Source organism: Trichechus manatus, unplaced genomic scaffold (assembly GCF_000243295.1).
Source record: "Trichechus manatus latirostris isolate Lorelei unplaced genomic scaffold, TriManLat1.0 scaffold00001, whole genome shotgun sequence".
NCBI classification, from domain to species: Eukaryota; Metazoa; Chordata; class Mammalia; order Sirenia; family Trichechidae; genus Trichechus; species Trichechus manatus.
Window position 1 is genome coordinate 15085739 of NW_004443937.1, and position 21809 is coordinate 15107547.

Here is a 21809-nt window from a genome sequence, read left to right on the forward strand (position 1 = left end):
GCAGGTCGGCACCACTCAGCAATGGCTGGCAGCAGTCACCCAGCCCAGAGATGGCGAGGTGGAGGGGAACAGTGGGCACGGCCCCCAGCCCCACATACCAACGCAGGCCCGGCCAAAGGCATCACGCTGGAAGCCGGGTTTACAGTCGCAGCGGTAGGAGCCGGGCAGGTTGTGGCACACCTGGCTGTTGCTGCAGCGGTGCACACCTGTCTCACACTCGTTCACGTCTGCAGAAGAGTGGAGTGGGCTCCTTGAGGCCTAGGGCTCCCCCTCTGCATGGCCCCCCATGGGCACTGGGGAATCCGAGCAGGCTGGGCAGGTCACAGTGGGGTGGGGGCCGGTCTTACCCACACATTTGGTGCCATCTTCACTGGCGTGGTAGCCGCGCCCACAAAGCAGTGGGTTCCTCTGGCACGTGTAGGAACCCACCGTGTTGATGCAGCTGAAGCCCGGCTTACAAGGCTCGGACAGCGACGTGCACTCGTTGATGTCTGTGGAGGTGGGTGAGGGTGATGCCACCTCCCCACCCCAGCACCTGGGCCCAGGGCCATGTGCCAGGCAGCCAGGGCAGCCAGGCCCTGGTCAAGGCTGCTGGGCCAGACTGTCCCACCCCGTTTCCCCCTGACACAAGGGGCTCAGCTTCCCAGGACCCAAAGCACCTGTGGGCAGATTCCTACATGCGTCTCACATCTGCCCCTGATGCAGACGCTAGAGTGAGATCACAGCTAAGGTCTAGGATAATTACAACACAGTGCACCTCTGTTCTCCAGTCTCCAAAAGCTATGTGTCCTACCCAGAAATGAATCCCAACACCTCACCCCAGTGTACAGGGCTCCGCCGACCTCTGTAACCTCTTCCTCCCACCCTCCGCCACGCACTCCACCGCAGCCCCACTGGGCCCCTCACCGTCTCCAACACCCCCACACAGTCCCACCACAGGGCCTTTGCACATGCCGGTCCCCTTCCCCAGCACAGACCACCCTTCATAGCTGGCTCCGTCACTGGTCCCGGCCCAAACGTCCTGCTCAGTGAGGTCCTTTCAGACCAGGTAGGCATCTCCTCTTTAAGTGTTTATCCCTGCTTGTTTTATTGTTTATCAAAGTACCTGTGAATAACTGGTACTTTCATAAATGTGTCTGCTTATGTAGTCCTCCCGAACATCTTGTTAAACTGCAGTAGCATCCCAACATCTAGAACCCTGGCACTCAGTAGATGCCCAGGAAATGTTATTAATGACTGAATCACAGAGGAACTGTTTGGAGCAGGCAGACCTCCCCACCTTGCCTTGAGCCAGGCTGGGTGGGTGGTACCAGGGCCGACTACAGGAACTCTCAGGCCTGGTCCCAGCCTGGGGGGTTTTCTGCATCCTGGGACACCAACAGGTCACACAGTGAGTAGCGTCAGAGAGGCGCCTTGGGGAGAGCTCCAGCTCCCAGAGTTGCCAGGGCGACCCCCACCAAGTCTTGATAAAGCTTTCTGACACATTAGCAACCTCCCAGCACCTCGGTTCCTCCCTAGAGCAGGGGGCACCATCTCACAGGCGGTTATTGTGAGGAGAGCAGTGTCGTGGTCTGCAGTATACTGCCTGTCGCCCAGCCCACGCCTGCCTTCCCCCCACTGCTCCCACCCCTGATGGTTCCTACTCAAAGCCTCGCCTGTCCTGCAGGGGGTGCCGGTGCCCACCTCTGCGCAGGCCAGGGCCACGCTTTCGGGGAGGGCAGGGCCTCCTGCCTCCTGGCCAGCGGCTTTTTGGAAGAGGCTGAAGTAGGGCAGGGAGGGCATGGGATCTCAGACCCACTTGGGGACCACAGCTAGGCCAGCATGTGTCAAACTGCAAGTCTCAACCCATCAGCGGAGCATGAAATCAGCCCAGAAGTTCTCAATGCGCAAGATGTGAAAACAGAAAATTTGTGTGTATCACATGCAGTCAGGGGAAGTGTTGTCTTGTGAAATCTGTGTTCTAGTTGTGTGTGTGTATGCACCAGGTCATGATACAACATAAATTTCACACTGTTGGTTGTGATTTTAAAAAATTTGTGAAATACATTCATCAAGTTAACCCCACAGATGGGTAAATTGTGGCCCCCAAGAGAAGTAAGAGCCCCAAGAGATGCCTCATGTCTCCTCCCCATTAGCCCCTCCAGGCGCCCAGCTCAGGGCCTGGAACGGAGAGTCAGCCAAAGTCAGACAGCTCATGCCCACTGCACGGGAGGGTGCCAAAGCTGGGTGAGGTGCAGCACAGCAGGCTATGCTCCCTGAAGCCCTCAGAGCATCCCACCGCCCTCCTGAAGACCCCCACTCACCCACACAGTTGCCCTCAGGGTCCTGAAGGAAGCCTTCCATGCAGCGCTGCCGAGCCTGGCAGTAGAAGGAGCCCTTGGTGTTCTGGCACGTGAGGCCCGCCTGGCAGTTGTGCGTGCCCAGTGCACACTCGTCCACATCTGCACACAGAGGCCAGCGTTAGGGGTGGCCCTCTGCCCCTCACACCCCGGCACCCTGCTCACACCACCCAAACACATCCCCGACCTCAGGCCACCGTGGTTACCAAGTTCTTCTGCACCAGGGAAGCTGGGGAGCAACACTGCCTAACTTGGCACCTGTTTGGTAGTCACAATAATCTGAGCACACCTACTAAGCTTTCCTTCTGCAACAGGCACTGTTCTAAGCACTCCTTGATGTGTTTATTTAATCCTCACAACAACCCTATGAAGTAGGTACTATGACTGCGCCCATGTTACAAAGGGGGAAACTGAGACACAACTAGGGAGGGTTGGGTGGGATTAGAACCCAGGCAGCCTGGCTCCAGAGCCTGTGCTGTAACTGCTGCCCACACTGCCTGCGAGTAGGCAGGAAGGGGAACAAGTGCTTAAACCCGAGGTCCTTGGTCAACGATCCTCGGGAGGTGGCATTGACAGCAGTAAGGCCTGGAGCTTCTGATGATGGAGGTGCCAGACCTGGGATCAAGTCACGTCTCTCACACCTGCTGTGCAGCCCCAAGTCGTCTCTCAGAAAAGATGCTGGAATACGTAGCCTGTGCCAAGGGCCCACTGCTGCCGAGCACCTGCACTGGAATTCTCCACTCAGGCCATCAGGAGGGCTGCCCACATCTGTGCTGCACTCTACAGTTTACGAAGCACAGGCCCCGTGCTGCCCCTCATGGGTCCTGCACAGCAGAGGTCATCAAGCCTTTGACAGATGAGGAAACTGAGGCACAAAGCAGAACAGCAGCACACAGAGTATAAGAAGCCCAGCTGTGATTTCCTCAGCTTTGATGGCTCCCAGACCAACACCTGCTTGTCTCTTCCATCCGTCCATCTCTCCTTTCCTCCATCTAACCATCTAAACCCCTCTCCTGGTTCCAAGGCTTCTACCATGTCCCCACAGCAGCCCGGACTCAGTAAAGCTCTGTTCTGGGTTCCAGGCACACAGAGATGAACCAGGCAGGCGGTAGGCTGGGGTGTGTCCAAGGAGGTGGCCCGGTGTTGGGAAGACGACAGGGGTCTCAGAGGGCAAGCTGGCCCTGGATCTGTCATATGCACCCACACCGAGGGCCAGGGGCTCACCTCCCTCCCAGTTTGCCCCCATGGCCCCACTCCTGGCCCCCAGCCTGACCTCGAGGCCTCTGCTCATACCTTGCATTCTCCAGGGCTCAGAACAATTAAGCATTTCTACAAGCCTCACCTCCTCAATGGCATTCCTTGGAATTTTTTAGTTTAAAAAAATGCCTCCACCACATGTGGATTAAAACCACCCCACTCCCGTCACCGGGCCTGCCAACTCACTGTCTCCTTCAGCACCCACCCCACACTCTGCTCCACCCTGAGACTTCTTTTCTGCTTCTGACCATGCCAACAGTGTCCCTCACCCTGTCCAAGGGCCTTTGCACTTGCTGCTCCCTCTGCCTGGAACACCTTTCCTGAGATCTTCTCATTGTTCACGTTCCCTCTCCGACATCCCCTCTGCAATGGGGCCTTCTCGCCCCTGCACCTAAAACAGCACCCAGCCCACAGCCACGCTCTACCACCATGCTGTGTGCCTGGGGACAGCCTCTCTCCCTTTGGGAGGTAAGCACCATGAGGTCGGAGACAAGGATAACCACACCCCTCACTGTCTCCCTGTCACCAAGGACGCTGCCAGGACATAAAAGAAACTCAAGAAGTATTTGTTGAATTGGTTGACTAAAAATCCTCCTTCTTTGAAGGCTAGAATTTTTTAGTAAAAGGGGAGGAAGTGATTCTTCAAGGGGGTTCCACCCCAATGTACAATCAGGGAAACTCAGGCATGGCGAGGAGAATAACTGGTACCTAGATGCCCAGCAAGCAGTCCCAAAGCCAAGACCGGACCTTTGCTTCCCTCACACAGACACCTCCACCTGGGCAGGAGAGCTGTGGCAGCTCTTCAGAAGGGACAAGGCTCTTAGCAAGTTAGAGCGAAGGGAGGAGGCCAACAGCTGAGCCTCTCACCTGTGCACTCGCCGTCTGTGATGGCGTAACCCGGCTCACAGGTGAGGGCCTTGTAGCAGCGGAAGGAGCCCATTGTGTTCACGCAGTGCTCGCCCCGGCTGCACGTATGCAGAGCAGTCACACATTCGTTGATGTCTGTGGGAAAGGGGGGCTGTCAGGGACTCCACAGGCAGCCAGGATGGAGGCAGAGCCAGGCCCTGCCGTCCAGGTGCTCCCCATCCAGAGAGCTGCACGTGGCCGATGCCCGCTTATCTATTCATCCATTCATTCAACAAATATTTATTAAGCACCTGCTAAGTGCCAAGCACTGCTCCTGGCACTGGCGATACCTCATGAACAAGACAGACAGAAACCCCTGCCTTGTGGAGCTGACATTCAGTGGAGAGACACAATGAACAGATAAATACGGAAACACGTAGTATGGAAGGTGGTCATGAGTCCCACGTGAAAAAACGGGGCAGGACCAAGGAAACAAGAAGGGCCGAGGCAGGGGTGTGGGGTGGTCAGGAGGGCTCAGACAGGATGACATGGGAGCAAGGATTTGAAAGGCAGACCAAGAAGATGTTCTAGGCAGAGGGAACAGCCAGTGCAAGGGCTCTGAGGAGAGAGCCTACAGGGCACATTCAAAGGGACAGAGAGGGGTCAGGTGTGGCAGGAGAAGAGTTAGGAGAGCTGAGGACTGGCTTTGACCCTGAGGACAGTGGAGCCACGGGAGGGGCCAGCCAGGAGGGACATGGTCTGACTTATCTGTAACAGGGTTCCCAGCTGCCCTGGAGAACAGTCTCCGGGGTGAAGGTGGAGGCAGGCCTGTAAGGAGGATCAGAGCACTCCAGGCAGGAGGTCTGCGGCTCACACTGCCACCCGTAGAGGTGAGCAGACGCGGTCAGACTCTGGAAATATTGTGAATGTGGAACCAGCAGGATCCACTGGTAGATGAGGGGAAGTTGTGAGAGAGGAGTGCAGAGGTCTCGACAGGTTTTGGCCTGAGCAGTGGGACAGGGCGGGTGCCGTGGACTGGGATGGGGCAGGATGGGGGGAGCAGGCGAGCAGGGCAGATCTGAGCCCTGTGGCCCTGTGAGGTGGAGAGGCACCCAACTGGACATGCCCAGGGAGGCTGGAGACCCGCATCTGAGTCCCGGAAGGCTCTGATTAGAGATGTTAATTTGTGGTCAATGTATAGATGGTAAAAGGCCCAGCCTGGCTGCAGTCACCTGGGGGAAAGGGCGTACAGAGAAAACGCCAAGGACCAACTCTCAGGACACTCCTGGGACAAGCCGTGGGGAGGGGAGAAGCCAGCAAAGGAGAGAGGGAAGGAGCACTGGGGAGAAGGAAAACCAGAGAGTTCACCAACTCAAAACTGGCCCCATGCTGTATGGCCCACTTAGGTGAAATATCCCAACAGGCAGACGCAGAGAGACAGGAGGTGGAGCAGTGGCAGCCAGGAGGAGCGAGAAATGGGGAGTTATGGCTCAAGGGGCACACAGTTTCTGTGTGAGGCGAGGAAAAAGTTACAGAAATAGAGGTAATGGTTACATACATGGTGAATATGATTAATGCCAATTAATTATACACTTAAAAATGGTTAAAACGGCAAGTGTTATGTTAGATATTTTACCACCATAAAAAACAAGAGAAACCTCTCCTTCAGGCAGGTGCTAAGGATACGTGGACACTGGCCCAGTTGCTTCTCCTAGGAGCTCTATCTGGCAGGGGAGGCACATCATTCATTCACTGGACACACACAGCCTCTGCCTTTGAGGGGCTGCTAGGCTCACCCGCCAAGGTGGGGTGAGGGTGCTGGGGTGAAAGACACTAACCCTGAGGGCACAGGGCAGAGAGCCACACACACTTGGGGTCCTGGACTATTAGTCACTTCTCAGAGGCGGTAAGGTTTGAGCTGCATCCACAAGGATGACTGGGGGGTCAGGTGGAGAGGGAGGGGCAGGGCCGTGAGAAAGGAGACCCACCCAAACCCTCAGGTGAACCAAATGGTGTACACGGGAGGCAGCTGGGGGTGGTGGGGCAGGAGGGAAGGTGGTTTTCAAGCAAGGCTGGGCTGGACACGATGAAGACTTCTGACATATAGGCTGGGTTAACAGGGAGACGTTCCCAGGGTCCCAGAAACACCACGGGAGGAACCACGAGGACAAATAACAGCGCCACCATTAACTGGGGCTCATGACGCGGTGGGCAGCTCCGACTTACAGATGAGGAAACGAGTCTCCCAGAGCTCGCATGTGGCAGCAGCAAGAGTGGAACCCGGAATACCAGGCCCTGAGCCCCCGATGGGGGGTACCCTTTCCCCACCACCCAGGCACTGCTGCAGGGGTGGGCTCCAGAGCTAGGGCTGCTGCCCTCCATCTCACAGGCCATCCACCTGCATGCTTTCCCTTGTGCCAAGTCAGTCCTCAAAGTGCAGGGCACAAAAGGCAAATGGCAAGGCCCCGGGGAGTCCCCAGCAGTGGTCACACATCTGTTAGAAGATCTCTAGACTCAGCCCCACTCAATCCTGACCCACTTCAGCTTACACACCTCCAGTGATGGGGAGCTCACTTCTCCGCAGGCTGCCTCATATCACATCCTTGCTGAATCATACTAATGATGCCAAACACTGGCAAGCACTTTACATGGATTAATTCACTGACCCTTTGAGGTGACAGCTACCATCATATCATTTCACAGATATCGAAACTAAGGCTCAGAGTGGCTAACTGACTTGTTTAAGGTCTTACAACCAGAAAGTGACCGCACCACGACATGCAGACGCTTCAGCAGTCACCAGCCTCCTCACTCACAGTCTGGTTGACAAACCTCTGGAGTGAACGAATGAACCACAGACACTAACAGATGCTTGTGGGTGAAGAAGTGATGGAAGGAATGTGTAGCAGGTGCTAATGGACGACAAGTGAGCATGACAATGGAGGCACTGAAAACTTGGGCAGGATGAATAGAGGGACAGAACCAAGAGGATGACACTAAGGGCTAATAAATTTTGCTGAATGGAATGTACCTTCGCTCTTTGAACCCAGAACCCATTACCAGCTGCCCAGGGACCCCTTTCAATACAAGGCTTGTGCCCTGGGGAACTCAGGGAGATGGGGCCCTCAAGATACACAGGGGAGCATCCCCTCAAAGTGGTAAGACGGAAGCATTTCCTGGGCAGTGGTGCCCGTGTCCTGGGCAGTGGATCAGCCTTCCAAGACACACACTCACACACACGCACGGTCCGAACAGGAAGAGGCTGCCCACCCATAAGCAGATCAGAAAGGTGCATGTTGTGCCAGTGGCCAGAGGCCAAGGGCAAACATGTGTGCAGCCAGTGCCATGGGCCCGTCTACTCCGCGGCGGAGGGCGAGCAGGGGACACGTTCAGGCTGGGCGCAGTCCACAAGCGCAGAGAAGACGCCGGGGGCCCCAGATCCCGCTCTGCACTGTCCCCACCTCCAAACCCTTGCTCAAGCTGTTCCTCCCATCCTGATGCCCTTCCCACTGCCAAGTCTGTCCATCCTTGGAGACCATGCAAATGCCCCCTTCTTCAGGAAGCATGTCAGATTCCACAGCTAGAACTACTCTTCCTTTGCCTGTGTCTCTGCTGTAGTGTTGAGCACAGTCTGCCCTGAGTCCCTGCTACTTTGGGTCTCTCTTTGGGACCAGGAACTCTAGGAGGACAGAGGACAGGGTTTACATTTTCTCTGTAAACATCAGACCCACCTAGCCATGTAGGAAGTTCAAGTCCACGCTCCTCATGCCCACAGTCCTCCAGCCACACAGGCATCAAGAGGTGGGAGGGAGAGTCCTTACCGAGCCCTAACCAAGCCAGGCCCAGGCCAGACGCTAGCATGAGCCTCACCTAGTCCTCCTGGCCCCACAGCCCAGCCAGCAGCATCACCCCAGGTGAGAGGGGAGAAAATGGAGGCTCAGAGAGGAGAGCCAACTTCTCAAGGTCACACAGCAAACAGACACCAAGCTGGAGTACACAGCCGGGCCTGTCGGACCCTAGTGTCTGTCCACTTGCCTCTGGATGCATCTAGATAATGTAAGCAACGGACATAACATGCTCACTGAGTCCCAGATGCCTTGCTCACTGCACACACACCACATAACCTCAGAACTACACCCAAACAGGGGATCGTTGCCCCCACTTGCAGATGAAGAAGTCCTCTGCCCAAGGCCACAGAGCTACTAAGGGGGTGGAGCCCCACTTTGGAGGCCAGGCCCCAAGTATACTATCCTGCTGCCCAACTTGCCTGACTCCCTCATTTACTGCGTCCCCGACATGGTCAAGGGCCCAGCCGGGCCACACATCCAGCTGAGCCATCTGGCTCCAGGCACGTCCCTAGGAAAAGCAGCCTCCAGGAGAGCCGGGGCACAAGCGGGACAGGACACCAGGACACGGAGCACGTGACACGGAGCACAGGGGTGTGCTGTGCTGAGAGCTCATATGCAAAGGGGCAGGCCCTTTAGCATGTGGCTGAAGAGTGGCATGGCTTGCACGGTACAGAGCAGAGAGCCGTGACGGTGGGCGGCAGGCAGGGGCTCTCGCTTACCCACGCACTTCCTGTGCGCGTTGAGGATAAAGCCCTCCGCACACAGCACTGTGTGGTTGACACAGTAGAAGGATCCCAGGGTGTTCACACAGAACTGCCGCCGGCTACAATCATGAGCACCAAGCAGGCACTCGTCTCGGTCTAGCGTCAGCCACAGAAGGAAAAACAGAAGGGCCGTTAGAGGGGTGTGGCCTGCCACGGAGCATCTAGTAACAGGTAGGGAAACTGAGGCCTGGAGAGGGGGAGGGCCCTGCCAGGGTCTCCCAGCCTATCAGTGGGAGAGCTGGACCTTGGACCAGTCTGAGTCTGTAGAGAGATCTCAGAGCTGCAACCCACTGCTCATACTGAGTAGGTGGTGAGGAGGGACTTAGAGAGGGTGGGCAACCTGCCCAAGTCCACACAACCAGACAGGACCAGAGGCAATCCCCCACCCAGTCTCTGGACACACCCCACCTCCAGGGGGAGCCTAAGGAACCATGAGTGGCAGGGGTTGCAAACTCAAGTGCTGCGGGGGCCAGGCTAGCAACAGAAAGGGGAGGAAGAGCTGCAGGGTCTGGGCTCTGTCCAAAGGAGGACTGGGACATGGGTCCCTATGGCCAGATTTTGTAAAGTTTCAAGAGAAATCCAGAATCTGGAATTGAAAAAAAAAAGTTACTGAACTTCTCACGGTTGGCAATGCATTTGAATATTTTAAATCAGGCAGAGGGAAGCAGGACTCCTTTGCGGGCCAGACTGTGGCCTCAGAATGCCAGTTTGCAGCCTCTGGCCTGGACACCACCTTTTTTTTCTTGCAAGGGTCCCCTCAAGGAGGAAATGGAGGCCTGGGGAAGCATGGGCCCAGACCAGCCACACAGTCAGCAGGAAAAGGGCTGTGCCAAGCCCAGGGCCCCACGCCTTGCCAAAGCCACACCCACTGAGGTCCACTGCTTGGCTAGGTCCGGAGAGAACTCGTAGCTTCAGGGCAACCTTCTGGTGGATAGGCCCTAGGAGATGGGGGACGAACCCCAGAGGGCACAGTGCAACCTGAGCCTAAGCTCTGTCCCCATGCCATTTGGGAGAAAGGGCAGCCAGGTCACCACCAGGCTGGGTGCCCCTGGGCAAGTTTCCCACCTCTGTGGCATGAGAGCGTTCATCCACATCAGAACACCAGCATCAGTCAAGAGGCTGACACAGGATGTTGGCTAATGGCAGGAGGTGGGCATCTTTCCAGACAGACTTGACCTATTTAGCCATGGATGCACACCAGGGTCATGTCTCCTGGGCTGACCTGAAGCCTTCCCTGGACCCCTCTGTGCCTGCTCGGCCCCCAGACATGAGGATGAAGTCCCTTAGGCTGGTCCTTGAGGTATTGTTCTCTGTGGGAACCAACCCCGCCGGGCGCGGGTATCAACCCAAGGACGCATCTTACAGCTGGGAGGTCCCAGCCCATGGGCCCCACCAAGACCAGACCAGACCCACTCTCCCAGCTCCTGGACAGGTCACCGGGTAGAAAGGATGTGCTTGTGGACCCTCCAGGGCCCGAGTGGCAGAGGCAGTTCATCGTCGCCAATTCCATCCTCCTCTTCCTCGTTTTAGTAAGGGACGAGCACTGTGGCATCCAGCTAGACACTCTTCTCCCCCAGCCTTCCTCCCACCCAATCAGGGGCAGGTGGAGGTGAGGAACGCCACTTCAGGTTCCTGCCCCTCAAACCACCAAGCTTCCCTCCTCTTTCCCCACCCACAGCTGGAACATGGACACGTGGTTGCAAACCACCTTTGACCACGCAGCTGGGGGTAACACTCGAGAACGGGGCTAGGCAGAGTGTGGACCGTGAACCCACAGCATCAGCATCACCTGGGATCTTGTCAGAGATGCAGATTCCTGGGCCCCACCCCCCAGACGTCCTGAATCAGAATTTCTGGGGGTGGGGCCCAGGAATCTGCATTTCTAACAAGGTCCCAGGTGACTCTTGACACCTGTGAAGTCTGAGACCACTGCTCTAGGAAATGGCAGCGCAACCAGGTGGAGGGAACCTAGATTCCAGACAGCCCCCCTGCACTGCCCACACATCTCTGCAAGGTCACCTGGGAGGGAAGTTACTGCCATCTTCTTTAAGCTGCTAGACTCGGGTTTCTCATCACAGAAGCCAAGCCTGTTCTCTAATACGGCCAGTGTTAGACCTCAGCCACCCTGTCCTCACTCAGCACCATTCCCCGCAAGGCCAACTCAGGCTCGCAGTCAGAGGGCGGCCCCAGGGCACTCACCTTCACAGGACACGCCATCGGCCATGAGGGAGTAGCCAGGAAAGCAGGAGCACACGGCTGTGTCCCCAATGATGCTGCACACCTGCTTGCAGGGCCCGTTGTCTGGAGGAAGCGGCACAGGAATCAGAGAGCTCCAGGCGGTGGCCTCGCCCCACGCTCCTCATCACCCCAGCTACAGTCATTAGCCCATGGGTCAGAGGCCGGCACAGAGGCCCAGTGAGGGGAGAGGCTCCCTTTGATGACATGCTGTGAAGCCCAGGGGCCAGGCCTCATCCAGGTCTGCGACAAGGTTCTTGACTCCTCCCGTAGGACCCCAGCACTCAGATCAAAACCTCTCCCTCGAGTTATAATGAGGACAGTGAGAAGGAAGAGAGAAGCCAGCGGAGGAGGAAGAGAAAGCAAGCAGAGATGAGGAGAAAGAAAGAGAGGAATGGAATGAGGGAGGAGAGCAACAAGAGAAGAGAACTTTCTATGCATCTCCCTCGGTTCCGCCAGCACGGCTTGTACTATCTCAGCCTTACAGCACCTGAGATGAGAAGCAGCGACTGGCTTGCTCAGGGGCTCGTGTACAGGAGGGAAAAGCACTGGACTAGAGCACAGGTCAGTCTGCACCAAGCCCTGCCACAGGTGGCTCCTCACCCAACCAGCCTCCAAAGGAGAAGCACCCCACTTTGGCAGGAAGCCATCTTGCACCCTCCCAGGCCCAAGAACTCCCACCTGCCAGCAGCCCAGACCCTCTATGTCCCAGGGCCCTACCCGGGAACACCGCCCCCCTCTGCTTACCTTTGCAGGTGTTGGGTTGTGGCAGGGGTAGTGGGATTGTGTTGGGGGCCACTGGGAGTGATTGTGGCCTCGCTGCAGACTCTGCCGCAGCCTCCGGCTTTGGGGGATCATGATCTGTGACAGGCAAAGCAGACACAGAAGAGCAGAGAAGCGGAGGTCTCGTCTCTTCATCAGACTCAGGCACTAACACGTGGAGCCCTGCTCATGCCCTGGGCACTCGACAGAGATCACTTCACTTAACCCTCCCCATTTTACTGAAGGAGAAACTGAGGTTCAGAGATGTGCCTCAGGCCGGGAACATCTCACAGCTATTTGGGGCTGAGTGGGAGGAGGCTTCCATAACAACAGACAGGAGGAGGCCACGAAGAAGGGGTGGGGGGGAAGGTTTCTAGACAGTTGGCAGGGAGAGAGCCCTTTGGGACCAGTGGCTGGGGCAGCCCTCTAGGCTCCTGCTGGTGCCGACCCCATGGGCCCAATGCTGGAGACACAGCCTGGGTTTGGCTCTGAGGGCCGCTAGGGTCCCATCCCTGAGCTTGAATCCAGGGCAGGGGCTGAGGCCTCTGTCTGCAGGGCCTCCCCCATCCTCACAGCCAGGGGTGCTGGCTCCTAAAATTTCACCGTGTGGGGTGGCAGGGGGTGAAGTACCCCGCAGTCCTCCTTCCTGTTTTGCCGTTGCTGTTTCTGTCCCAGGAACGCTGTGCTCCACTGGCAAGACCAGCACCCCCCCAGCCCTTGCCCCAGCTGCCCGGGCAGGCCTGTACCTGGACGGCAGGTGCGGCCATCACCCTGCAGCGAGAAGCCAGGGAAGCAGGCACAGAGGTAGGAGCCCACGGTGTTGATGCAGAGGTGCTGGCACAGCTCCCCCGGGAGGAGCAGGCACTCGTCCTGGTCGTCGCCCGGCAAGCTGTTGGGCAGCTCAGCCTCTGTGTCCAGCGACAGGGCCTCCCGGGCACCCACCTCTGCCTCTGAAACTGGGGCGGGGTCAGCACTCATGACGTAGGAACAGGTCAGAGTGAGCAGGTAGCCGACACCATGGCACCCGGAAATCAGTACAGGTCCTCATCAGAACCTTCTGTGTGCCCAGCAGAGACAGCATGGGTGAGGGTTAGTGGGATGCATGACGGATGGGTGGACAGATGGATGGACAGGGATAGATGGACAGATGGGTGGATGCGTGGATGGATGAGTGGGTGGGTAAATCGGTGGATGGGTGGGTGGATGGATGGACAGATGGAAAGATGGGTGGATGGGTAGGTGGATGGATGGATGGATGGATGGGTGGGTGGGTGGATGGATGGACAGATGGAAGGATGGGTGGGTGGATGGATGGACAGATGGAAAGATGGGTGGGTGGGTAGGTGGATGGATGGATGGGTGGGTGGGTAGGTGGATGGATGGATGGATGGGTGAATATACAAACAAATGAATAAGTGAACGAATGAGCAAACCTCCAGCAATAAGAGCAAACCCATCAGAGCCAGAGCCCAATCTTCATCATCTTGAACCCCCGGCAATGTTATGGGGCCAGGCCCACAACAACACTCAGGAAGCACCTGAGTGACAACAGAGAGGACCTCCCCTAACAGGAAGGGCCCCCCAAATCTGGATTCCAGTGGGTTGGGACTTGACCCTGACTCAGGCCTTCCCTTACTGTCCACCTGGGCAGCTCTTGGTCTTTGTGCCACTGTATTCTGGGGTGAATCCCACCTCCTGAGGCTGCAGTGAGGAGCAGGCAAGATAAGAAGAGAGGGCCGGAGACAGAGCCACTTTGGGAAGCTCTTCATATTACAGCCATGGGGTCAGGACTTTAGGGGAAGGCCCATGGCCTCTCCAAGGCTCTGCATCGGCCTGGTGCCTCAGCCCTTCCCACCAGACCCCTCAGCCGAGCCCTGATAAGCTGTTGCATGAAGTCACGTCTAAGGAACGTGTTTCATATTGAGGGTGTTTACGTTAAGCTCCAGCCCAATCAGCCCTGGCCTGGTGCCTGCAGGAGGGGCCGCAACAGCCAGCATTCACTCGTGCAGAGACCCAGCACCACAGGTGGGCAGCAGACAGATGTGGGCCCGGGGCTCCTTGGCCCAGCTGGGGGCTGGGCAGCATCTCCAGGATTCAGGCTTAGCTTATCCTCATGAGCACAATCCTCACAATGACCCAGCGAGGGGAAACTGAGGCTTGGAGGAGCAAAGTGATTTGCCCAAAGACGTCACTGTCTACATCCACTGAGGCCCAGGTCACCTACCAGGTCCTCACAGGAGGACACCAGCATGAGTCTCTGGCTCTGGACCCTGCCTCGCCCTGCCGATCACCTGCTTCCCCCCACCCCCACCCCCACCTTAAGAGTTTCCCCCTAACTTCATCTTGAACCAGACTCTTCTGGGTCCTCACCTGGCATTCACGCCAGTGCTCTACCAGTCCCTTTACAGCCAACCCCAGCAAGTGGCATTTCCCTGGACTAGACTTAGCCTCTGATCCTGTGTTAGCTGGGGGAGGCTGGCCAGTCCCTCTGTCTTGGTTAGTTCACCCTGATGGCCTGGTCCAACCTCCACAGGCCTGCTCCTGCCCCACCCTGCTGGGCCTACCACAACATTCAGGAAACTCTGTGCCCCAAGGAGTGAGCTTCTCTCCTAGGAGCCCCTCAACCCTGCAGCCTGTGGACGATCAGCATCTCACTCCCATGCACAGATTCCCAACATCTTGCATCATAGTGACAGAGATCTGGTAAGCAGTGGGGCTGGGATTGCTTTTAGGTCAGCCGGACTCCAGAGGCCACGACTTTAACCTCAGTACTAGGACTGCCTCTGTGGTTTTAATTCCCAACCTCGGAAGTGCCCAGGACATGCCCACAGGGGCCCCAGATGGTCTACAGGGCTGGAGAAAAGGCTGGTGGTTCCAGGACCTCCCTGGCCAGTCAAGGTTGAACATGTGGTCACTGCAGAGGAAGCCTGCCAGGACTTTCAAAGCACCCAGACCATGGCTGCAGGGCCCGCTGCAGCAAGGATGCCCACTGACTCGCTAGGACACCCTAGTCAGGCTCCCACAGGCCCCCTCCCCACCAGTGGAAAGAAGGCTAATGGCTACAAGCCCAGAAGACAGCCCTGGCTGTCTGGCTAGAGTGACAGAGGCTGGATATGACAGCTGGACAGCGACCACAAGCACAGGGAAGGTGGGGAGAGAGCAGACACCAGGGATGCTGACTCTAGGCCAGGTGCAAACATAGACTCCAGCTCACACGGGCACCCGGAGGCTCACTGGGGCTCTAGGCTCCCACACACACTGCCTAGAGCTGCTCAGGGACAGGCTCTGGTAGGGGCACAAGGGTGAAGGGCACAGGCCTGGTGGCCCTCAAAGGGCTCTAAGGGTGGCAAAGGGGCAGCCAACAAATAAACCCATTATTTGTTCATTTAATCATTTGTTAGTGCCTCTTCTGGGCCAAGCACAGGGCCCAGCACTGAGAATGCAGAGGTACAAGACAATTCTGGCCTGAAGGAACTGATCAGGCAAGTGGGGGAAATAATAGTGCATTCTCTGGGCCTGGTTATATATACTGGGGACACAGGAATGGATAGGTGAGAGGGATGGAGGAAGCAAGGGTAAGTGATGGAATGGGTGACTGAAAGGCTTGCTGGCTGGCTGGAGGGTAAATACATGAGCAGATACAGACGAAGGATGGATGGATGAATAGATGGATGGACGGATACATGAATGCATGGATGGATGGATGCATGGACAGGTGAATGAGTAGATGGGTGAGTGAGCTGATGCGTGGATGGGTGGGTGAGATAAAGAAATGAGGGGATGAGGGGATGAATGGGAAAGTGGGTGCATGAATGGGTAGGGGGACAGGTGGAAGATAGATGAGATGGACGGATGAGTAAAACGATGGATTGGTGAGTAGACGGATTGATGGGGAGGAAGACACGGACCTGTAGGTGGATGAATAAATGGGAAGGTAGGTAGTAGGTGGATGGATGGATTGATGGATGGATGGGTGGGCGTGTAGGTAGTTGTGTGGGTGGAGGAAAGGTAGATGAATAGATGGCTGAACGAGTGAGTGAACAGATGAGGGGATGGGGGATGAGTGGGGGAAGGTATATGGTTAAATGGACAGATAAACGGATGAGTAGGAAGATGTATGGGTGTGCAGTTAGACAAAGAGATGAGAGGGTGGCTGAGTGGATAGTGGAAAGTAGAAAGGTGATGGGTGGTAGGTAGGTAGTGGTTAGATGGGTGGATTGATGAATAGAAAATTGAATAAGATCACCATCTCAGAAGTTAACGGGACAGAATCCACAGTCAAAGGCCAAAGAAGAACCTCATCTAGAATAGCACTTGCATCTCAAGCGACAGATGACAGCGGAGCCAGGGCCCACAGAAGGCCAGAAGGCACCCAGCCTTGGCTGAAAGCCCCACAGTTCTGCCCCCCTCACCCAACTGCCCACACTCCCTGGCCCGGGGGGCAGCACCCACCTCTCTGTGGTATGGCTGCGGGCTCCGGAGGCCTGCGGACCTCCGGCACAATGAGGGGGTCTTCGCCCTCACAGCAGGAGAGCATGACATGGTTGCAGGGGTAGCCCAGGTTCGGGTTGGACTGGCACAACTGGCCCTCGCCCCGTACGCGGAGTCCCAAGCCACAGCAGTCACAGCATTGCTGGAGGGAGAGATTCAGCCATCACTGCCCACTCACCGCTCCCTGGTGTCTGGTCACACTGGACTTTCAGACTCTCCTATCTCCTCCATGGCCTGTGAGCCTGTGCGATCACTCAGGGTTCCCGGGTGCAGCCTAGGGCCAGGCTCAGGGGACGGGCTGGTAAGTGGGGTGGAATTAATCTGTGTCTTGTCTCTTCTGCCTTTTTTTCCACATCCCAGCTCCCAACCAGGTCTGAAACAGAACATGGCTAACACAAGTTTTTTTGAAATAATAAAGGGCCTCTTGTGGAAAACCTACAAATTACTCCTCAGCTATATCCATTATCTCCTCATCTTTATCACCTTTACCAGTTCTATCCAGGCCAGCTAAAAGATAGCATTTGCTGGTGTCCCTGGCAGTTAGATATGGAAGTCAATGGGTGGAGATTTCAGAAGAGCTTTTTAACTGGGGCTGACTCAACCTGTAGGTATATCCTTTCTGCTCTCCCATTCCTCAGGAACACCTATGTGATAGCTGGAGCTCCAGCAGCCATCGTGGGCCATGAAGTAACTTTGAAGATAGAAGCTACAAGCTAAACATGACTTAGAAGAAAATAAAAGAAGCCTGGGTCCCTGAAAATATCATTTATATCTATCCCACCCCAAATTTCCAAGTTCCAAAACTAAATCCTTTAATTTGTTTAAATTACTGTGGTAGATTGATTACAATTAACAGCCCAATTATTCACTATTCCCTGTGTCCACTGTCTTTGCAATTGATATTGTCATATGCACTGCTCCATCCTTAAAGCCTAAAACAGGGCCTGGCACACACTGGTACTCAATGAATATTTCTTGAATTAACTGATCAATAATTAACAACTGATGATGTTTTCTATGCAGATGATGAGTCCTCACCCCTACTGCCAGGTATGAATGTCACCCCAATAAGCAGCCCAAGCCTTCGGCACTCAAGGACCTTCAGGTCTAGCCCAGCCTTCCTCCCCCATCTCAGGCTATAAACGCCTGGGTCCAGCTTGCCTTATACAGGGAGATGCCACAGGTGTCATTGTCCTCGGCCCCACAGGCCTCACCCTCCTTGGCTGCCAGGACGCCAGCCATGCAGGTCTTCTCCTTCAAGTAGAAGATGCAGCAGTGCTTCTGAGCTATCCTGCAACAGAGGGCATGCTCAGCCCCACCCAAGGGCCCACCTGCACAGGGTACCAGCATTCCCCACAGTGAGCTGCTCCAGGGGGGCTATAGGCTCCACTGCACAGAGAGGAGGCTGAGGCTACAAGAAGGGACATCCCCTCCCCAAGGTCGCACAGCGAGTAGACACCAGTGCTGATAGCTGGGGCATTGGCAGAGGCTGGCAAACCCTGCCAAGCCAGGTGGGTTTCATGTCTTGACTCAGCAAAGAAGACTTAGGCCTGAGTCCCACCGGACACAGCACAGTGTGACCTTAATCAATGAGGAAGAGGGGTTGGCACAGAGTCCCCCACAGGACCAAGAACGACATGGAGAATCAACCCCAGGAAGGGCTGGAGCAGCATAACCTCTAGGGCCCTGGCCCCTGCCTCCTAATCCCTGGGGCAGAGGTGGCTCAGGAGCCAGAACCAGGACCCCAAGGCAGGAGAGGGTCCCAGGAGGCTGGTGTCAGCCCCATTGTGGAAGAGCACCTCCCATCAAGGGCTGTCCAGGGATAGAACCAGTGTCCGTGAAGGGGTGAGCTTCTCATCACAGGAGGGATGCAAGCATGCAACAGGGCTGCTGTTATGGGTTGAACTGTGCCCCTCCCAGCCAAAAAAAAGATGTGTTCAAGTTCTCAACCCTGGTACCTAGTTAACATGAGGTCATACTGGAGTAGGCTGGGCCCTGATCACTATGACTGATGTCCCTATAAAAAAGAAGAGACACAGAGATCGACAGACACACAGGAAGAACGCCACGTGACAACAGAAACAAAGATTGCAGTGATGCAGCCACAAGCCAGGAAATACCTGGGCCACCAAAAGCTGGGAGAGACAAGGAAGGATCTTCCCCCAGAGCTTCAGAGAGAATATGGCCCTGCTGCCACCCTAAATTTGAACTTCTGGCCTCCAGAACTGTGAGAGAATAAATTTCTCTTGTTTTAAGCCACCCAGCTTGTGGTATTTTGTTACGAGGAAACGAAGACAGCCGCTCAGCTCAAAACTCCAGGGGTTTGGATGGTGCATACTTTTATTACTGAGTAGCCTCAAATTAGTAGGCCAGCAGAAGGGAGAGGAAAGGGACAAGCTAGAATTAAAATTTTTTCTAAAGAAGGCAGGGTGGGCTGGACATTAGGAAACACGGTGTCTAATCCTGGCCATGCTGTCAATTAATTAGCTGTTTGCTTTGCGCGAATCATGTCACCTCTCTGAACTCCGTCTTCCTTGTCTGGTAAAATCCCTGGAGAAAAGAGCGTAAATGGCTGAAAAGCTCTCCTCTGGGAGCTGGCAGACAGAGGTCATGGGTATAAATGATAGCTTTGCTGACAACTCCAGACTCAGAGGGACAATCAGCACGGGCAGCAGAGCAGGGTCGGGAGAGGCCAGCCTTTGGGAGGTCCAGGGTAGCAACATGGGGAAAGAAAGCAGAGGACCTCTGGCTCAGAGCCAAAGAAAGACACAAGCATGGGCCAAGCACTGCACAGCAGGAACCACAGTGTGTGGTGGGAGAAGCACCTAGGTGTTCTAGGCAGGAACAGTCCTTTAAACCTTGCTCGCAACTCTACACCCCTTTGATAGTGCTCAGTAGGCCGGCTACTGACTCATGTGGTTTGTTGATTTTGGGGACCGGTCTTGGGCTATCCAGATGGCCCATAGCAGCCACATCCAAGTGCCCTTTTGCACCTGGAGGCACACAGAGCAGGGGCTGGAGTCCAAGGCCAGCAGGGATCTGGAGGGTCCCACCTACCTGCAGACATCATCCTCCGCACCACTCTCAGGGATGTCCATGCATTCGTCATTATCGATGCCCCACTGCTGCCCGGCTGCACAGCACGTTTCAATCAGGTCCTTGGTGGAGACTAGGGGTGGCAACACAGGACAGAGTCACCACCCTGAGCAGGCTATGGTTCCAAGGGATCTAGAGTCACTGAGAGCAGGAGATGCTGTGGGGGGCCATCCAGGTCCCCTTTACTGGACAGGGATTTACCCCATCCTCTCTCCCTCCCCACTGCCACGCACCTTGGCTGCTTACAGCTCGTAACTGTAGCCCTCTTTAGAAAACTGCCTGCGGGGTTCAGTCCTCCATGGGGGGTGGGCATGGGGCGAGTACAGCCAACAGCTGACTCCCATGGGGGTACAGGAGCCCAGACACTTGTCTCAAAGTGCCATCACACTCCAGAGCTCCCTGTGGGATCAGGCTGAGGCTGGACTGCAGCTGACCCGGCTTTGTCCAGCTCCTTCCCTGTCTCACCCTGACAGGGCTTCCCAAACAAACACACACACAAGAATCCCTGTCTCAGGCTCTTCTTCTAGGGAGCCTGGCCTGAAACACCAAGACAGGGCAAGAGATAAAAAAAACACAACAGTAACAATGAGGGAGGTTTAAAACTCACTAGGAAAGCTAATGGGAATGTATTTGTGACTAGGATGGATGGGGATGTCGGGGGTAGATAGATCTTCTTAAAACTCAAAGGCATAGACCATAGGTTAAAAAATAGATGAATTTGACTCCCTCAAAATTAAAATTTTCTGTATAGCAAAGAACTCCATGGACATGACTGCTAACAGATTAGGAGATACTTTTGGAAGGTCTAAAAACTGACAAGAAATTATTGCTGTTTAGAAAATATAATAAACTCCTGAAAATTAACAAGAAAAAGCGACATCCCAAAGTATAAGAGGCAAAGAATATGAATTGACAACGGACAGAAGAAATCCAAAAGGCATATAGAAAGGTACTGAAACTCATCTTTTCAGAAAAAAATTAAAACAAATTAAATTAAATACAAATTAGCACAGCAATAAAATATCACTTTACACCGATTAAACGGGAAAACATCAGAAGGCGGGATAAATGCCAAGCCGAGCTGGAACGCTGGGGCCCAGGGGTGAGAACAGAGACAGGAGCAGCCAGTATGGAGGGTGATCTGCCATCCCTTACACAGTCAAGCACATGCATGGTCGAGGACCCCGCAGGTCCGTCCTGGGTGCAGATCCCAGAGAAAGCCCCACCAGGCCCATGTGGTGAAAGGTAAAAGGGTGTCCATTTCCGTGTTATTTGTGGAGGAGGTCTGGAGGCAGCCTGGATGTCCATTACCAAGGGAGGGGGTGGGTAAGATTTGGGGATGCCCTCCATGGAGGGCTCTGCAGCTGTGAGAAACAGAAGACCAGATGTGCACCCAGCAACATGAAGCTGGACATGTGCACACAGCAAGGGGGGGCAACAAAGAGCATTGAGAAGAGAAGGAAACCCCATGAGATCCAGCACGCAAACTGAAAATAGCATGCACAGAAGAACAGTGCACCTTTTGCAAGAACACATAAGAACAAACAAAAATACAAATTAAACAGAAACTTGGTTCTGGCATGGGGGAAATAGGTATAGGAACAAGAATCCAGGAAGAGGAATAGGGGAAGGGGATAAAGGGAATAAAATGCATAAATAAAGCAAGAGGAAGCCTTGCAAAGACCATGATAAGGTGCCAGGGCATGAGGAGCATAATTAACTGAAACATTTGCCCCTGAAGTCTGGAAATGAATTACATTCATAAAGAACACATGAAGCTCCTCTAGAATACCTACATAAATGCTGAGGGCAGCAGGGTGTAGTGGGAACACTCTGGAGCCAGACAGACCTGCATCCACATCTCAGTGCAATCCTTCACAGCCATGTGAGCATGAGTGGGTCGTTTCTCCCTAAAGACTCAGTGTCCTTCCCGGTTATGAGGATTTAATGGCTACACAGGTGAGCAATCCAAGTGAGCAAGCCCTGAAGGGCTGAGGGAGAGATGTGCCAAGGGGTGTCAGGAGCCTGCAGGGCTCAGGGACAGAGTGAGAGCTACTAAATATCGTCAGCATCCTCTGCTCGTGGACTTGGCAAGTAGTTGAGCTTTTCTAAGTTTCAATCTCCCTTCTCTAAAGCAGGGAAAATAAGCTTCAGTAACAACCTGAGGGCTG

At 55.1% G+C, this 21809-nt stretch overlaps 1 protein-coding gene across 2 annotated transcripts in view; it reads right to left on the minus strand.

Moving 5' to 3' along the window:
- FBLN2 (fibulin 2) overlaps nt 1–21809 on the minus strand; it is a 66436-nt gene that overhangs the window by 13166 nt on the left and 31461 nt on the right. The window contains exons 2-12 of one of the 2 annotated variants that reach the window (XM_004368371.2): nt 19600–19711; nt 17704–17833; nt 16504–16684; nt 12798–13007; nt 12037–12150; nt 11254–11355; nt 9010–9150; nt 4464–4598; nt 2304–2441; nt 348–491; nt 99–227 (exon numbers count right to left, since the gene is read on the minus strand). In XM_004368371.2, the coding sequence (XP_004368428.1) occupies nt 99–227; nt 348–491; nt 2304–2441; nt 4464–4598; nt 9010–9150; nt 11254–11355; nt 12037–12150; nt 12798–13007; nt 16504–16684; nt 17704–17833; nt 19600–19711 (1536 nt within the window). The remainder of the gene's footprint in view (nt 1–98; nt 228–347; nt 492–2303; nt 2442–4463; nt 4599–9009; nt 9151–11253; nt 11356–12036; nt 12151–12797; nt 13008–16503; nt 16685–17703; nt 17834–19599; nt 19712–21809) is intronic. The other variant, XM_004368372.2, reaches the window with a different exon arrangement.